This window comes from Moschus berezovskii, chromosome 19 (genome assembly GCF_049115385.1).
Source record: "Moschus berezovskii isolate FMDL1 chromosome 19, NW_MosBer_1.0, whole genome shotgun sequence".
Lineage (NCBI taxonomy): Eukaryota > Metazoa > Chordata > Mammalia > Artiodactyla > Moschidae > Moschus > Moschus berezovskii.
Genome location: NC_142478.1, coordinates 3,584,105 through 3,604,080, shown reverse-complemented (window position 1 = coordinate 3,604,080; position 19,976 = coordinate 3,584,105). Strand labels below are relative to the sequence as shown.

General features: G+C 37.3%; 1 protein-coding gene across 1 annotated transcript in view; it reads right to left on the bottom strand.

The window, feature by feature from the left end:
* Positions 1 to 19,976, bottom strand: part of TLL1 (tolloid like 1) — a 337,312-nt gene that overhangs the window by 179,554 nt on the left and 137,782 nt on the right. The window contains exon 2 of the mRNA XM_055405024.2: positions 1,621 to 1,731. Within this exon, the coding sequence (XP_055260999.1) occupies positions 1,621 to 1,731 (111 nt within the window). The remainder of the gene's footprint in view (positions 1 to 1,620; positions 1,732 to 19,976) is intronic.

Sequence of the window (19,976 nt, the reverse complement as noted above, 5' to 3'; positions counted from 1 at the left end):
AGCAGCAGCAGCAGCAACCTGCTTAACGTTGAAAAGCTATTTTGTGTGCATGTGTGCCTATGTGGTCAGTCACTCAGTCGTGTCCTACTCTTTGCGGCCCTATGGACTGTACCTGGCCAGGCTCCTCGGTCTATGGAATTTTCCAGGCAAGAATACTTGTCATTTCCTACTCCAGGAGATCTTCCTGATTCAGGGATCGAACCTGCATCTCCTGGGGCTCCTACATTGGCAAATGGATTCTTTACTGCTGGCGCTACCTGAGAAGCCCAATGTTGTCTCCAATTAACTTCAAAATATTTTATACATACTTTTGCATGCATGCGCACACACACACACACAGAACAAATATGGTAAACTGAACAATTGTTGAATCTTTGAGGTGTACGGGTGTTGCCTGCATCATTCTATCATCAACTTAACTATATTTTTCAAGCTTTTCATAATAAAAATTGTGGGAAAGAAAATTGGTAAAAGAGATTTGTTAATTCACAGTAAAAAGTCTTAAGACTGAAATATATTTGTCTGCTAGATACCACAAAGGACTATATATTTTCCATGGAATATAAGAAAGAAAGAAAAGTAGCATTAGCAGGAGGAGAGATCAATGAAATAAAAAAGCATGACTGAATAAATGCTTTAGCTATAACTACAAAAAGAAATTTTACATTTTTAACCTTTCAATTTTTCTCCAAAGTAAAATACAGAATAAAAATTGTATCAAGATGATATAAAATAATTTTCAAATTTTAATTAAATTATTTTTATATGAAAACCAAAATATCTTTGAAATATTACAAGTCACATATAGGCATAATTCAAACATGTGCAAACAGCTAAAACTGAAACTGTCTTCCAGGTTTTCACAAAAGTTATAAAAATAGATATATAAATTTTTCTAAATATATTTCTGTATAATCACTCAAGAATAATTTACCTTCTGCATCTCAGTATTCAAATGGGAGCCAATTGAATATAATGCTTGAGAGTATGAAATTTAACCTTTCTCAGAAGTGAATTTTAGTCCTGATTCATTTCTTTCCTAGCTGTGTGACAATAAGAAAACTATGCATGCATGCTCAGTCACTTCCATCATATCTGACTCTTTGCGACCCTATGGGCTGTAGGCCACCAGGCTCCTCTGTCATTGGGATTCTCCAGACAAGAATACTGGAATTGGTTGCTATGCCTTCCTCCAGGGAATCTTCTTGACCCAGGAATTGAACCCCCATCTCCTGCACTGCAGAGTCTTTACCACTGAACCACTGGGGAAGCCCCAAGAAAAGTACATAACCTTATAAATCTCCTCCTCGGAAATCACAATAACATCAGCAGCTACTGTAATGGGGTCATTATGAGGATTCAAAGAGTTAACACCTGCAAAGTACTTAAGCCAGGCCTTGTACATGGTGAACACTACAACGTCTTTCTTAAATACATTACATAATAAAGTTAAAATTATGAATTTATGAATAAACCTTACATTTATAAATAGACTAATCTGTATCAAGGAAATTGAATTTGATCACCAGAACATTAAAAATTATCCAAATTGTATTCTAGCATTTCAAGAGTATATTTTCTTCTAAATAAATGCAAACCAAGTCAAATAATCAAACATACCTGTGGTGTGTCCAAATTTTCCAAAGGGGTTCTGTGTAAGGTCAATTGTCCTATCAATTTGAAAGATATTTAAATCTTCATCATCTAAGGCAATGTCACCCCAAAACACAGCTAAAAAAGAAAATTTCAATTAAAATACAAATTATTTAAGAGCAAAAAGCAATATGAGCAAAGCTAATTAGAAAAAAATACTGCTAAAAATATGGAAATGTGGTCCTTATAGCTACAGAGATATTTCAGAAAATAAGTGTACCTGAGCATATTGGACCTGTTTCAGTGTAATGTGAACCACCTGTGAAAGGATAGGATCCGCTTTTCTCACTTTGATGTTTTAGAGGAAAGGGAGAAAGTAATTTCTTCCAGGGAAATGATCTCAGATTTATCGGGGGAGGGGGGTGGTGGTTCTTAAGGTTGTTGGTGATGGACAGGGAAGCATGGAGTGCTGTAGTTCATGGGGTCACAAAGAGTCAGACATAAATTCAATTGAAATTAAACAATTCAAATGAAAGTTCAATTCAGTAATTGAACTTAAGGGAAGAGAATTCAGCAACCATGGCTAATTTGCAAATAAGTGAAAAAGAATGCTAACGTTTACAGTAGATGCCTGAGATAAGCAATTCTTCACTGACAGGTAGAAGAAGAAGCAGTAGCAATTAAACCATATGCCACTTTATAATTTTATACAGTGAGGTGCAATTGAGTCAAAAGAATATAATGTTGTTATAGCAACTCATTCATTACATTTTTATAAAGTGGTAAAGTACCTTCTCTGAAGATGGTATTGCTTGAGTATCTATAAAATATACAGATTAACTCATCATTTATTAGGCAATGACTAGGTGCTGGCCTTTCATCATTAATAAAAAATAAGACATTTGTTTGTATTTTCAGGAGCTTCAAAAACATTACCCTAATCCCAGAAATACTCTTTTATACCCAGAAGTTTAGGCTACTTAATAAAGGAAAGCTCTATAAACCATTGTGAATGAATTTACAACTAGTAAGAAAATTATTATTTTTTAAGGTCAGAAATATACATTTGCATAATGAAAAGCAGCCTCCTTGTTTATTTGAGCCCAAAAGGAGATTAATCAATCCCTTTATACTATCAGATATCAAAATATAATAACTTTAGGAAATGTAGCAAATTTATGAGAGGATAAATCAATCATGAAATACTAAAGAACTGACAAATGCCTTGGAAATTCTGGGATATTTAAAATTTTTTCTTCAGATTTATCTTCTACAACACCAAAAAGGAAAGAAGGAATTTACATTAAAAATTGTAGAAGGAGTCCAACTCAATATTTTGTAATAACCTATAAGGGAAATGAATCTGAAAAAGTATATATATCTGATTCACCATGATTTACACCTGAAATTAACACAGTATTGCAAATCAACCATATTTTAATTTTAAAAATGAAGAATTTAGAAAATGACAAAATCCATTTGAAATCACTTTTATTAAATTCAAACCTAAATATATATGAATTTTAGCTATAAAAGCTATTTAATAAAATTAGTTAATTCATAAAATTATACTTCAGTCCTGAAAGCTATATTGCTTCTGGCTTTGATCAAAGGTTTATGATATAAAATTGTGTACTTAGTTTAGTTCACTTATACAAAACTGACATGAGATAAGGGGTTTGTTTATTTGCAAATCTAGAAAGAAAATAGAAATTAGTTTCAAGGTGGGTAATCAGTTCCACATACGAAAGAAATCTTTATTTGAATTAGAATTCTCTCATCAACATGAATCAGCTACAGGTATATATGTGATTCATGTTGATGTATGGCAGAAACCATTACAGTATTGTAAAGTAATTGTTCTTCAATTAAAATTAATTAATTAATTTAAAAAATAATCCTCTCATCAAACTCTGTCTTCTTTCATCATGGCCCTACTCTCAATGATATTGAAGTTTGCACAAGTAAAGGGACGCTTGCCTGTGTGCGTGCTAAGTCGCTTCGGTCATGTCCACTCTTTATGACCCTATGGACTATAGCCTGCCAGGTTCCTCTGCCCATGGGATTCTCCAGACAAGAATACTGGCGTGGGTTGTCACGCCCTCCTCCAGGGCCTCTTCCCCAACCCAGGGATCGACCCACCGTCTCTTACTTCCTCTGCGTTGGAAAGTGGGTTCTTTACTGCTAGTGCCAAATGGGAAGCCCAAAGGGACGCTTACTGTCTTTTAACATCAAAGAGACAAAGAATTCTGTAGAATACTTGATAGTGCTAAGAAGTTGGTCTTGATGTCTGAAATTGAATCCAGATTCATACACATGAAGCACTAATGTCTGAGTCTTCATCCCTAAAGCCAGACATCCTAACAAAGAGATGGCTTACCTAAATAAAATATTTTGGAGTTATATAAAAGACTTGTTCTTCTTAAAAAATAAAATTTGCATTTTTGTTTCAAGATTTTTCACTATTCTAAGTAAATAAAAGCTTGCTAGTTATTTACATCTTCCATCATGTGTATTTACTAGGCACATAGTTGGGGACAGTCTGCCTATTTCTTTCCGAATGCTGGCAGACAACTAGAGACACTAAAAAAGTGCTTCTCTAACAGTTTGTTTTGCTCAGGAACCACAGAAAACCTTGTTAAAATGTAGGGCATGATTTAGTACCTCTGTGGAGTGATCTTCTGTTCAGTTCAGTTCAGTTGCTCAGTTGTGTCTGACTCTCTGTGACCCCAAGGACTGGAGCACGCCAGTTTTCCCTGTCCATCAAAACTCCTGGAGCTGGCTAAAACTCATGTTCATAAGTCAGTGATGCCATCCAACCTTCTCATCCTCTGTTGTCCCCTTCTCCTCCTGCCTTCACTCATTCTCAGCATCAGGGTCTTTTCCAATGAGTCAGTTCTTTGTATCAGGTGGCCAAAGTATTGGAGACTCAGCTTCAGCATCAGTCCTTCCAAAGAATATCCAGGACTGATTTCCTTTAGGATTGCCTGGCTTGATCTCCTTGCAGTCAAAGGGACTCTCAAGAGGTTTCTCTAACACCACAGTTCAAAAGCATTAATTCTTTGGGACTTAGCTTTCTTTTCAGTCCAACTCTCACATCCATACGTGACTACTGGGAAAACCATAGCCTCGACTAGATGGACATTTGTCAGCAAAGTAATGTCTCTGCTTTTTAAGATGCTAGGTTGGTCATAGCTTTTCTTCCAAGGACCAAGCGTCTTTTAATTTCATGGCTGCAGTCACTATCTGTAGTGATTTTGGAGCAGAAGAAAATAAAGTCTGTCATTGTTTCCCATCTATTTGCCATGAAGTGATGGGACCAGATGCCATCATCTTAGTTTTTTGAATGCTGAGTTTTAAGCTAACTTTTTCTCTCTCTTCTTTCATTTACATCAAGAGGCTCTTTAGTTCCTTTTCACTTCCTGTCATAAGGGAGGTGTCATCTGCGTATCTGAGGGTATTGATATTTTTCCCAGCAATCTTGATCCCAGCTTCTGCTTCATCCAGTCTGGCATTTCATATGATGTACTCTGCATAGATCTTAAATAAGCAGGGTGACAATGGCCTTGACATATTCCTTTCCAAATTTGGAACCAGTCTGTTGTTCCATATCCAGTTCTAACTGTTACTTCTTAACCTGCATACAGATTTCTCAGGAGGCAGGTAAAGTGGTCTAATATTCCCATCTCTTGAAGAATTTTCCACAGTTTGTTGTGATATACACAGTCAAGGGATTTGGTGTAATCAATAAAGCAGAAGTAGATGTTCTCTGGAACTCTCTTGCTTTTTCTATGATCCAACGGATGTTGGCAACTTGATCTCTGTTCCTTTACCATTTCTAAAACTAGCTTGCACATCTGGAAGTTCATGGTTCAAGTATTGCTGAAGCCTGGCTTGGAGAATTTTGAGCATGACTTTACTAGCGTGTGAGATGAGTGCAATTGTGTGGTAGTTTGAGCATTCTTTTGCATTGCCTTTCTTTGGGATTGGAACGAAAACTGACCTTTTTCTGTCCTGTGGCTTCTGCTGAGTTTTCCAAATTTGCTGGCATATTGAGTGCAGCACTTTTACAGCATCATCTTTTAGGATTTGAAATAGCTCAACTGAAATTTCATCACCTCCACAACTTTTATTCACAGTGTTGTTTCCCTAAGGCCCACTTGACTTCACATTTCAGGGTGTCTGGCTCTAGGTGAGTGATCACACCATCATGGTTATCTGGATCATGAAGATCTTTTTTGTACAGTTCTTCTGTGTATACTTGCTACCTCTTCTTAATATCTTCTACTTCTGTAAGGTCCATACCATTTCTGTCCTTTACTGTGCTCATCTTGGTATCTCTAATTTTCTTGAAGAGATCTCTACTCTTTCCCATTCTATTGTTTTCCTCTATTTCTTTGCACTGATCACTGATCACTGAGGAAGGCTTTCTTATCTCTCCCTGCTATTCTTTGGAACTCTGCATTCAAATGAGTATATCTTTCCTTTTCTCCTTTGCCTTTCACGTCTCTTCTTTTCTCAGCTATTTGTAAGGTCTCCTCAAACAACCATTTTGCCTTTTTGCATGTCTTTTCCATGAGGATGGCCTTGATCCCTGTCTCCTGTGCAATGTCACAAACCTCTGTCTATAGTTATTCAGGCAATCTGTCTATCATAGGTAATCCCTTGAATCTATTTGCCAGTTCCACTGTATAATCATAAGGGATTTGATTTAGGTCATACCTGAATGGTCTAGTGGTTTTCTCTACTTTCTTCAATTTAAGTCTGAATTTGGCAATAAGAAGTTCATGATCTGAGCCACAGTCAGCTCCTCGTCTTGTTTTTGCTGACTGTGGAGCTTCTCCATCTTTGGCTCAAAGAATATGATCAATCTGGTTTCAGCACTGACGATCTGGTGATGTCCATGTGTAGAGTCTTCTCCTGTGTTGTTGGAAGAGGTGTTTGCTATGACCAGTGCATTCTTTCGGCAAAACTCTGTTGACCTTTGCCCTGCTTCATTTTGTACTCCAAGACCATATTTGCCTGTTATTCCAGGTATCTCTTGGCTTTCTACTTTTGCATTCCAGTCCCCTATAATGAAAAGGACATCTATTTTGGGTGTTAGTTCTAGAAGGTCTTGTAGGTCTTTATAGAACCATTCAACTTCAGCTCTTCAGCATAGATTGGGGCACAGGCTTGGATTATTGTGAAACTGAATGGTTTGCCTTGGAAACGAACATAGATCATTGTGTCTTTTTTGCGATTGCATCCAAGTACTGCATTTCAGACTCTTTTGTTGACTATGAGGGCTACTCCATTTCTTCTTATATCTATGTTTTTAACAAGCTCCCAATATCACAAATAATTATCACCTTATTTTTATTTATTACTTTTATTTTTTCTGCAAGTATAAATTTTATTCCTTGAATCAACCGGTTAACTTGAGAGCATAAACATTCAACCAAGTAAAATGTATTTTGTCTGTCCCACATTTATATAATATGAGTAATAATAAAATAAAACTCAAATGTTTTAGATTTTTATTTTCTTGAAATGACTTTTCACATGCAATAGGATTCATATCTTGATGGATTATATCAAACAAAGATCAGCTGTGCAAGTTGATATAACACCTCAGAGAAGGAAAAACTTCCCTGGTGTCTCAGTCGGTAAGGAATCTGCCTGCAATGCAGGACACCCAGGTGTGATTCCTGGGTCAGGAAGGTCCTTTGGCGAAGGAAATGGCTACCCACTGCAGTATTCTGCCCATGAGAATGCAACGGACAAAGGAGCCTGATGGGTTACTGTTCACAGGGTCGCAAAGAGTCAGACAGGACTGAGCGACTGAACCCTGGCCACGGTGGAGGAACAGGCCTAAGACCAGGTGATTTTCACAAAGAGACAAAACTGCTCTGGAATGCATAAGCCCATCTTTTATTGATTGTTTTTTTTTTCCTGAAGTAATATCTTCAGTAGCTTTGCAGTTCTGAATATGCGGTGAATTGATTCAGAAGAAAACAAACATTTCTTTGAGAATAATCAAGAGTGAGTAACTAAGCCTATTCATTTATGTGTTCAGTTCAGTTCAGTCGCTCAGTCGTGTCCGACTCTTTGCAACTCCATGAATCACAGCACTGTGTAGACTTGATATACTATATACCTTATAACCGTATATATCTTTTAAACTTGATGTTATCAACAGCAACAAAATATGGTCATCTTAGACTTTTCAACCTATCCCATAGTTTAAAATGCACAATTTCTTCCTTTTTTGGCACACATTTGAACGGTTCCTTAATTCACCTTCCACTTCAGTCTATGTCTTGTGCAAGCGTGAGTGCTAAGTCAATTCAGTCATATCTGGCTCTTTGCAACCCTATGAACTGTAACCTGCCAGGCTCCTCTGTTCATGGGATCTTGAAGGCAAGAATACTGGAATGGGTTGCCATGCCCTCCTCCAGGGGAATCTTCCAGATTCAGGGATCAAACGCACGTCTTTTATGTTTCCTGCACTCACAGGTGGGTTCAGTTACCACTAGCACCACCTGGGAAGCCCATAAGTGTCTTATTTCATGTTAAATATTTACCTATGCAGTGGCATAGCAAAATGAACAATGAAAATTTATATTAATGACAATAACATTACAATTTGCATTGTAATCAAACATATATTTTTATATAGACTCCAAGATATTTCTAATTCTCAAGTATACTTTGGAGCCTTTTGTTTTTCTTTTAATGGTATTTTCTATTTATTTTACATTTAAAAAAAAATTGAAGATAAATATTTTTAAATTATAAATTATCAATCATTAGCCCATTAAATACAGTGATTTGTGTTCGGTGATATCAGATACAGAAATTAATACAAAAAACTTATTATAGATTATGATATTAAGGAAATATTGCAGTTAGAATATTTATTATCTGGAATTCTGCTCAGATTCTTATGGTCAAAAATTGGGTTGCAGCTAACTACTAGGCCAAAATAAAATGTCAAAAAGTACAATTTTGACATTACATGGAAAACCACAGGTTTTGTTTTTCCCCTGAAGGCTATTGGCATTCATTGTACTACAAACATTTTTTTAATTAGAGACAAAAAAAGAAAAATAAGTGCATTTACTGCAGTACACAGAGTAAATACATTTTATAAAGGAATATATGGTGAGAATAAGCAATCCAATGTTGTGATTCCTTGTACTCTAATTTTAAGTGATGCCTCTTTCACCAACTTTCTGATTCCCCAGTGAGCTATAGTCCTTCGATTCTGAAGCTGAGGTCCAGGGACCAGCTTTAAGGAGGCTTTAAGTCTGTGATTTCCTAAAAGCTGTATGCAAAACAAACAAAAAAAAATGTAAGAGTTTATAAACACAGTCACCACATGTTTTTCAGAGAAGAGGTCCATAGCAGATTGTCAAAAGGGATCACACAAGGGAAAGAACCACTTTTTGCTACTGTTTAAGAGCCAGTACTTTAGACAAAAGCAAAGCCTTTCAGTGTACTTGGGAGAAAATACTTGCAAGCTAAATAGCTTAAAGAAAATGAATATATTTTCTTGATAGTTGATTACTACTTGGGAGTGCACTGCAGTAGACAAGATGATAGAGTGCCCTTGGACATTACTTACAGAAAGTTCCCTAGAAATCCCCTCTCCCTGCCTAACCCCATCAGGTGTTTCATCTGCTTCCATGTCCTGCTTGTCTTGCCAACACAACAGATTTCATAACATGTTTTCAATTGTCAGATTCTTCAATTTAATTTTGAAAATACCACAGGAAGCATTGTCGCTTATCTTTAAATACTCATTGCCAGCCTGACATAAAGTAGGTTCTCAGTATATGTTTTGAGGCACAAAAGATGTGAATACGTAAGTGAATTGGGGTATAGTTGTATATAACAAAAATGAGGCTAGGAGTGTGGGATAACTCACAAATTTGCCTTATGATCCAAAATACTAGATATTCAACTATTCCAAAGAATATTTCATATCCTTTTAATCCAGAGTGAAGTTACTGTTTTATACTTTGAAGAATAAATAAAAAAAAAAGGCAGTGGCCTTTCTTTTTTATTCCAGTAGTGTATATTATTAAATGTGGTTATGGGAAATGTATCCTTTTTTTCCTAAACACCACACTTGCATGTTCAGGAAATACATGACTGAACTAACAGATCAGTTATCTTGAGACATATAGGATTTGGAGAGATTGTTTAAAGATTCAACAATAGCCAAGAGGATTGCTTATTATGCTTTATCAGCTTAAACTTTATGTTGTTATTGATATTGGATTTAGGGAGGAAGAATGATATCATGTGAAAACTGGCAAAACAAAACTGCTTGACAAAACTGCTCTGGCTGCTCTAGGCTAAAATAAAAGCCTAGTGAAAATTTCCTCAGACAAGGGCAACAGTGAAGGCTTAAAAGTCAACTATTTTTACGTGACTGACAACCATTAAGCAAATTCCCAAGGAAAAGGAAGACTTGGCAAAAGTTCCAATATATACATTTTGGAGACAATGTTACATTACTCAAAAAAGAAAATAACTTTCTGGTGGTATTTCATATGCACACAATAAAAATATTACCCTAAATGACAAACATGAAATTTAATTTAAGTTCCAATTTGGGAAGTAATTATCTAATTTTAAATAGATACAATATAAAAATAAAGATATATTTTTATGTAGACTTAGAAATGATTTTCAAAAAATAAGAAAAAAAATTTTCACGTTTCTTTCTTAAACGTCTAATAATAAGAAAGTATTTATAGTCCAATTACTTTAGTGACTATTCATAAAAAAATCATATACATTACTTTATTTAAGATATAAGGGTTATTTTCCAAGACTCGCACTTTAACTTATATCATATACTATCACATAAACTGAGAAAAGTCATCCAATCTACAAAAAGGGTGATATAATGAAATACAAATGCTGAGTTATATAAAATGGTTTACTCGTCCTTCTATGATAAACTGGATTTAAATGTGCTTTTGTGTAACATAACTCTAATTTGCTACCTTAAAACAAGATGACTCAATGGACCAAAAACAGATTTTTTGTAGGGAGAGGGTGTGGTACAATATGAAAAGCTAACTGCTTGGGTCATTATTAAAAAAAAAAGTTGTCCAAACATACTCCTAATTTAGAGGTTACTTTAAAGAACACAAAACTGCTGCTACAGTTAAACACAAAGTTTGATTGTTTCTTGAATCAGGAAATAAACTACAATCTAAGCATAAAATCTGAAATGTAAAACAAATAAGCGTTTACACACACACGCACACACACACACAACATGCAAAGAATATTCCTCCAGAATATGAAGACATTTGTTAATAATGTCACTTTTCAAGATATTAATGATTTTCAGAATGAATCTAGATTAATCAATAGAATCTGAGCACAGAAGAGAATCAGCAATTAATCTTTTAAAAATATTTTTATTTTTAAAACTATTTTAAAATTTGTCTAAATGCAATTTTACATTATGGATATGATTAATGCTAAATTTGAAAATAAATATATCTTCTTTTTTAAGTCAGAAAGGAAAATTTTTCCCACAGCAAAAGATCCATCAAAATACCACGTCAATCTGTGTTTATAGTCCACAGTGCCCAGGGATAGGGTTTCTCAGGAAATTTTTTAAATGTCACCCACACCACAAATACTCATTCTGAAGTTTTTGACTCAAAAGAAAAAACACTGATGGAAGAGTACTTTGATCAAGAAATGTAAAAAAAAATGTTGAGACTATTGTATGGCCTAATGTTTTGTCATAAGCTTTAAAAATGGATTATTATAGCTCATCTTTTTTATTAAAAGCTGTCATCATACTGTACAAATAATGATTATGTTTATAATCAACCATTGCCAAGATTGGTTGATTTCTATTTCCCAAGTCCTCAATCTTATAAGAATAGAGTTAAAGTCTGTGTTTTCTTCCCTTAGGCTTATAATTGTCTACATGTGTGGCAGTCTAGGAGTCACTCTGATGTTTCTTTTTAAATTCATTTAAAATTTTAAGTTAACTTGGTTTATTTTCCAAATGTTCACCTTAGTTCTTTGAATAAATTTTGATGCCTTCCTGCTAGTAAGACCATTCATGAAAATGCTATTTTCTTTGTTCTAACTATGTTTTATTCACTGACTGGTCACTTTTTCACAAAAATATATTTTTTCCTCACTTTTCCCATTTTTGTCATTCTATCATTATTATAATGAGCCATCCCTTGTGGCTCAGCTGGTAAAGAATATGCCTGCAATGTGGGAGACCTGGGTTCAATCCCTGGGTTGGGAAGATTCTCTGAAGAAGGGAAAGACTACCCACTCCAGTATTCTGGCCTGGAGAATTCTCAAAGAGTCAGACACAACTTTCACTTTTCACTTTCACCATTATAATAGGTTAATAGAGAAAAACATTGCATTACAACCTTTCCAGCTATCGTTCATCTCTGTAAAAGATATTCTCCAACCTCCAGGTTGGAGTTTTTTTCTTTGCTTAATTTATGCCATCGCACAGCCTTCAAGTCAACATGGGCTCAGTGAAAAAACTTTACAAAATTTGAAAGTTCATTGACATCCTAAATACTTGACTCCACATACTCATTTCTATTTCTTCTCTTCATAATCTCAGAGACTTTCAACAATTGAAAGGATAATTAAAGAGAACTTTATTCACACCAAAACAAGCAAAAGCTTGAACTCTCTGTGAAATATCCCTAGTCAATATTATTTCAAACATTATTAAGTTTCCATAATGCATCATCAAATTATATTGATATTAAATGTGCAGTGCTTAATGTTAATAAAGCACCCTCATCAATACTATTCCAGCTGAGCCTTAGAATATTCTAGGATATAGATTCATACTACTAGCCTGCCAATAAAATTTACATAAAAAATAAAAAAAACTTACCATCTCTTATTGTCCATCACTTTATACTATCTCCCTTTACCTGATTTAGGAGTTATTGGCACTAAATCTAGGTAATATCTTAGAAATAAAAGATTCTAAGTGAGAAGCATTGTCTGTCTAAAAATTTCAATATGAGGTGATTCTGGTGACCCATGTGAACCACATCAGGGTCTCATATAGCAAATGAAGAGATGGGAAGGGTTTTTCTTATCAGATAGGGAGAAACAAGGATGGCCTGAATTGGCATAGGAGATGATGTGCTTTATTCACAAATGGAAGTGATCTGCACAAGAAGTGGTATAAAACTGCTGGGGAAAAAAATGAGTTAATTATAGCTTGCATGTTGGAAGGAAAAAAACCACCGGAGACTCTGCTTAATACCTAATTGTAACTTTGTTATTACTGAATAATCTGTCCGTAATGTTTCAGGTCTTGTTTTAATTAAAAAATTAGAAGGAAATAGATGATGAAAGGTAAAACAAAATGCATGCATATTAGATACATAAAATCTTTATCAAGGCCAAGAGAAATCATTATTTAAATTTAAATGTTAAATAACTATGACAATAAATAAACAGCTAAATTGGTTCAATTTAAACATTTGGAACTAGCATCAGTCAGTCAGTCAGTTCAGTCACTCAGTCGTGTCCGACTCTTTGCGAACCCATGAATCACAGCACGCCAGGCCTCCCTGTCCATCACCAACTCCCGGAGTTCACTCAAACTCATGTCCACAGAGTCGGTGATGCCATCCAGCCATCTCATTCTCTGTCATCCCCTTCTCCTCCCACCCCCAATCCTTCCCAGCATTAGAATCTTTTCCAGTGAGTCAACTTGTTGCATGAGGTGGCCAAAGTATTGCAGTTTCAGCTTCAGCATCAGTCCTTCCGATGAACACCCAGGATCGATCTCCTTTAGAATGGACTGGTTGGATCTTCTTGCAGTCCAAGGGACTCTCAAGAGTCTTCTCCAGCACCCAGTTCAAAAGAATCCATTCTTCAGCGATCAGCCTTCTTCACAGTCCAGCTCTCACATCCATACATGACCACTGGAAAAACCATAGCCTTGACTAGACAGACCTTTGTTGGCAAAGTAATGTCTCTGCTTTTTAATATATTATCTAGGTTGGTCATAACTTTCCTTCCAAGGAGTAAGCGTCTTTTAATTTCATGGCTGCAAGCAGCATCCACAGTGATTTTGGAGCCCCAAAAAATAAAGTCTGACACTGTTTCCACTGTTTCCCCATCTCTTTGCCATGAAGTGATGGGACCAAATGCCATGATAGTTGTTTTCTGAATGTTGAGCTTCAAGCCAACCCTTTCACTCTCCTCTTTCACTTTCCTCAAGAGGCTTTTGAGTTCCTCTTCACTTTCTGCCATAAGGGTGGCGTCACCTGCATATCTGAGGTTATTGATATTTCTCCCAGCAATCTTGATTCCAGCTTGTGCTTCTTCCAGCCCAGCATTCCTCATGATGTACTCTGCATATAAGTTAAATAAGCAGGGTGACAATATACAAACTTGACGTACTCCTTTTTCTATTTGGAACCAGTCTGTTGTTCCATGTCCAGTTCTAATTTTTGCTTCCTGACCTATATACATAAGTCTTACCTTATAGATATAAATTGGGAAACTGGCCATTAAATCCTTCAATTTCTCTTTTTATTAAGAGAATAACTTTGAATTTAAATAAACTACAATTGTGTATCATGAGCAAAAATTATATACTTTGAGAAAAAGAATTCAGTTGAAAAACATTCATTAATTTTAATAGTCATTACAATCTTATAAAACAACTATCTGAATAATGCAAAGGAAGTTCATAAATACATCTGCATTTTTACTATCCCCATATGCTATATTTCTCTGACATCATATTTTACATCATTTTAAGTGTATCCCTAAACTGCTTTTTGTGGATATAAGTGATTTCACTACTTTTGTCTTTAATCTTCCTTTTAGCTTTAAAAGTAGATAATAGACTATATTTGCCGTATATTTATTTCAAACAATGAAGTTTTTCTTTTTTCAATGTTCATAATTTATTTCATTAACATAAAATAAGCACATACATGATTACATGGGGACTAAATAACATGTTACTCTAACAATAAGGGGTCAATGACAAAATCAAAGAGGAAATTTAAAAATACCTTGAGACAAATAACAAAGAACACACAACCATACAACATCTATGGGATGAACAAAGGAAGTTATTTCAGAGAAGTTCATAACAATACAGGCCTTCTTCAAAAAACAAGAAAAATCTCAAATAAATAATCTAATCCACCACTTAAAATCATTAGAGAAAGAAGAACAAACAAAACCTAAAGTGAGCAAAAAGAAGGAAATAAAAGATCACAGGAGATATAAATAAAATAGAGAAAAATTCAATACAGACTTTCCAAGATAGTAGAGGGACAGGAGAACATGGAGTTCATTTCTCCCCACAATCCCCACATCAAAAATACATCAAAAATGGAAAAATTCTCACAGAGACCTGCTGAGTACTAGCAGAGGACTTCAGACACATAAAAGGAAATGAATGATTCCCATATAACCAGGCAGGATGAAAGAAAGAAGGGAAAAGGAAGAGGAGAGGAGGCAGGATGAGGTCCCTACTTCTGGAAAGAAGCTGAAAGTAGGAGAGGATTTTCACATGTGGAGAAGTCCCTTCACAGTAAGGAGATCAGCTGAGACAGAAGGGGTGTTCCAGGGGCTTGGGAAAGAGCACAGCACCTGGCCTAGGGCTGACAGGACAGAGATCTGCGTAGATGGTCCTTGCCGCCGCCCAGTGCACCCCAGCCTGAGGTGGGAGTCCGTGGTTGCACACAGGGTCTGGGTGCTGGGATCTGCAGTTTGGAGAGCCAGCCCAGGAAGCAGACTGATAGTGTCAGTGAAAAGACAGCATGAGGGGACAGGACTGAGGAGCTGTGCAGCAGGGGATGCTTGGAGGGAAGCATGGACCATTCAGAGGCAAAGCCCAGAGGCAAAGTGACATGCAAAGGGCAGGGCTGCTGTCATAGCCTCTCCTAGTGCTCTGGCCCTTGTCTCCGCAGGCATTAAGGAGGGTTCCCACTGGAGCCAGGTCATAAGCCCTTGCCGTTGCCTCCTTCCCCTCCTTACTTGGGTACCCTGTTTGCCCCAGTGCTCCCTGAGAAGTTCAAATGTTCTGATTGCTACTCCAGGACCCTCTTACCTGGGTGGCCTGCTTGCCCTGTTCTTCGCCTTGTCTCCCTCCTGCCTGATAGGACAGGGTGCTCTGGCAACCTCTAGAGCAGACTCCATTGGGAGGAACATATTCAGAGGTGGGGCCGAAACCACAGCTAAGCCCTAGGGGCTATGTAACTAGGGAAGAAGAGCTGAAATCTCTCCTAGAAGGTGTGTGAACTGCAGAGTTACGACTCCTTTGATGGCTTTCTAAATTCATCACCTGCAAAACACCAAAAGGACAGCAAATGCTCCTGCAGCTGGGATGGGTCTGCTTTAGCAGCTGTGGGCTCTGTGGGTACATATGCACAGAGGTTGAGCCAAGCCAAACTCTGAGCTGACTATAGCTCTCACAGCAGGTCCAGGTGCATGACTACTGCAGTCCTGAGACCTGAAGTCAATGGGTGTGAGCTAGTGGCCTGGTGAAAACAACACCTGAGGGTCACCTGGGCCAACAGACAGCACACCCACAGTTACAGTGGGGCCGAGACCAGTGCCAACAACACTGCACTTTGTGAGCCCACACCATAGGCTAAAGGGGACACAACAGAGCATGTTAATAGGTGAACAACTCCAGTTGAGGAATACTCAGTGAGTTCTCTCCCAGTGGGAGTGTTCCATTCCTGCCTAGCTCACACTACACATCAGAAATACAGCTAAGAAAAAATGAAGGGACCTATACTTACAGACAGTGACTGCAGTCATGAAACTAAAAGACACTTGTTCCTTGAAGAAAAGCAACGACACACCTAGACAGTATATTCAAAAGCAGAGACACCATTTTTCTGACAAAGGTCTGTATAGTCAAAGCTATGGTTTTTCCAGTAGTCGTGTATGGATGTGAGAGTTGGACCATAAAGAAGACTGAACATCGATGAAGTGATGCTTTGGAACTGTTGTGCTGGAGAAGGCTCTTGAGAGTCCCTTGGACTACAAGGAGGTCAAACCAGTCAATCTTAAGGAAATCAACTCTGAATATTCATTGAAAGGACCTATGCTGAAGCTGAAGCTCTAATACTTTGGCCACCTGGTGTGAAGATCCATGAAGAGCTGACTCATTGGAAAAGGCCCTGATGCTGGGAAAGATTGAGGGCAAGAGGAGAAGGGGATGACAGAGGATGAGATGGCTGTATGGCATCACTGACTCAATGAACATGAATCTGAGCAAACTCCAGGAGATAGTGAAGGACAGAGCAGCCTGGCATGCTGCAGTTCTTAGGGTCCCAAAGAGTTGGACATGATTTAGTGACTGAACAACAATAACAATACTCAAACAAGTAGGAAGCAGACCCTGATGCGCACGTGGAAGTGACAAACACAGAGCAAAGGGGGAGGCCCTGGTCAATATTCAGGGCAATTTCTGATCACCACAACAGCAGTTAAACATACTATCAAGGGGATAATGGCAAAAGTCACTGGACCAACCTCACTCACTGGAGGCAAACAACAGAAGAAAGAGGAACAACAAACCTGCAACCTGCAGAAAAAAATATTCTTGTTGTTCAGTCACTCAGTCATGTCTGACTGTTTGTGACCCCATGGACTGTAGCACACCAGGCTTCCCTGTCCTTCCAGGTTGTCCTCCTGGAGCTTGCTCAAACTCATGTCCATTGACTCACTGGGCATGTGTCATCCAGCCATCTAGTCCTCTGTCGTCTCCTTCTCCTCTTGCCCTCAGTCTTTCCCAGTAACAGAGTCTTTTCCAATGAGTCAGCTCTTTTCATCAGGTGGACAAAGTATAGGAGCTTCAGTTTCAGCATCAGTTTTCCAGTGAATATTTGGGATTGATTTCCTTTAGGATTGACTGGTTTGATCTCCTTGCAGTCCAAGGGACTCTCAAGAGTCTTTTCAAATGCCACAGTTTTAAAGCATCAATTCTTCAGTGCTTAGCCTTCTTTATGTACATCACATCCATTCTTGACTACTGAAAAAACCATAACTTTTATTAGATGGAACTTTGTTGGCAAAGTGATGTCTCTGCTTTTTAATACGCTAGGTTTGTCATAGCTTTTCTTCCAAGGAACAAGCATCTATTAATTTTATGGCTGAAGTCACTATCTGCAGTGATTTTGGAGCCAAAAAAAGTAAAATCTTTCACTGTTTCTGCTGTTTCCCTATCCATTTGCCATGAAGGGATGGGACCAGATGCCATGATCTTAGTTTTTTGAATGTTGAGTTTTAGGCCAATTTTTTCACTCTGCCTTTCACCTTCATCAAGAACAAAAATTAAATACAATGAAGCAATTGAAAAGTAACATGGGAAAAGCAACAAATAACATACAAGGGAATCCCCATGAGGTTATGAGCTGATTTTTCAGTAGAAACTCTGCATGCCAGATGGACAAGACATGACATACTTAAAATGATGGAAGAAAAGAAACTACAGTCAAGAATACTCTAACCAGCAAGGCTTTCATTCAGATTTGAGGGAGACAACAAAAGTTTTGTATACAGGCAAAAGCTAACAGAATTCACTATCATCAAATCAGCTTTACAACAAATACTAAAGGAACTTTTCAAGGTAGGGAGAAAAAAAGAGATCACATCCTACAACTAGAAACAAGAAAATCACAAATGGAAAAGCCCATTGATAAAGGCAAACATACAGTAAATGCAGGAAATCATCCATACACAAATGATATCAACACCAGCAACAGTGAGGAGAATACAAATGTGGGAAACAGAAGTTGCATTTGAAATTAAGAGATCAGCAATTTAAAAAAGCCTCATATACATATGCACACACACACATATATACATATACATGGGCAGGTGGCACTGGTGTTAAAGAACCCACCTGTCAAAGCAGGAAACATAAGAGACTTGGGTTCGATCCCTGGGTTGAAAGATCCCCTGGGGAAGGACATGGCAACCCAGTCTAGTAGTCTAGCATGGATAATCCCATGGACAGAGGGGTCTGGCACGTTACAGTCCATGGAGTTGCAAAGAGTCAGACATGATTGAGTGATTTTACTCACACATACATACTAACGGGCTTCTTAGGTGGCTCCATGCTAAAGAATCTGCCTGCCAGTGCACAAGATGCAGGTTTGACCCAAGAGTCAGGAAGATCCCTTGAAGAAGGAAATGGAAACCCAATCCAATATTTTTGCCTGGGAAATCCCGTGGACACAGGAGTCTGGCAGGTTACACAGTCCATGTGGTTGCAAGAGTAAAATACAACTCATCAACTAAGCAACAATGTATACCTGCCTTATCAAAACCTCATGGGTAATGCAAACACCAAAACTACAATAGATAAATACACCCACAAAAGGAAAAGGAACGCAAACACAACATATATGTATGTGTTCCCAGGGAACACATGAGGAAGGGAAGAAACGAAGAAATTTAAAAACAAGCCCACAACAATAAAAACAATGGCAGTAGGAACATACACGCCGATAACTACCTTCACTGTAAATGGAATAAATGCTTCAAACCAAAGACAGGCTGGCTGAATGGACATAAAAACAAGACCCCTAATCATGCTGTATACAAGAGACACACTTCAGATCTAGGGACACACGAACATTGAAAGTAAGGGGATGGAAAAAGATATTCCATGCAAATAGAAATCAAAAGAAAGCTAGAGTGGCAATATTCATGTCAGACAATATAGACTTTAAAATAGAGACTGTAGGGACTTCCCTGGTGGTCCAGTGGCTAAGACTCAGCATTTTCAATGCAGGGGGCATGGATTTGATCTCTGGTCAGGGAACTAGACCCCACATAACATATGGCTAAAAAATGAAAATTAAAAAAAATAAAGTGTGTAACTTGAAAAAAAAAATAAAGATAGTAACAGGTGACAAGAGAGATACTACAGAATGATCAAGGAATCAATCTAAGGAACGGTATAACAATTGTAAATATATATGTACTTAACACAAGAGGACCTCAATATATAAGGCAAATGCTAACAGTCGTAAAATGGGGAATCGATAGTAACATAATCATAGTGGGGGACATTAACACCCCACTTACACCAGTGGACAGATTATCCAGACAGAAAAGTAAGAAGGAAACACAAGGCTTAAATGACACATTAGACCAGATAGACTAAATTGATATTTATAGGATAATCCATTCCAAAGCAGCAGAATACACTTTCTTCTCAAGTACATGTGGAACAGTCTCTAGAATAGATCTCATCTTGGACCACAGATTAAGCCTCAGGAAATTTAAGAATTTTGAAATTGTATTAAGCATCTTTTCCAACCACAACACTATGAAATTAGAAATCAATCATGGGAAAAAATTGCAAAATATCC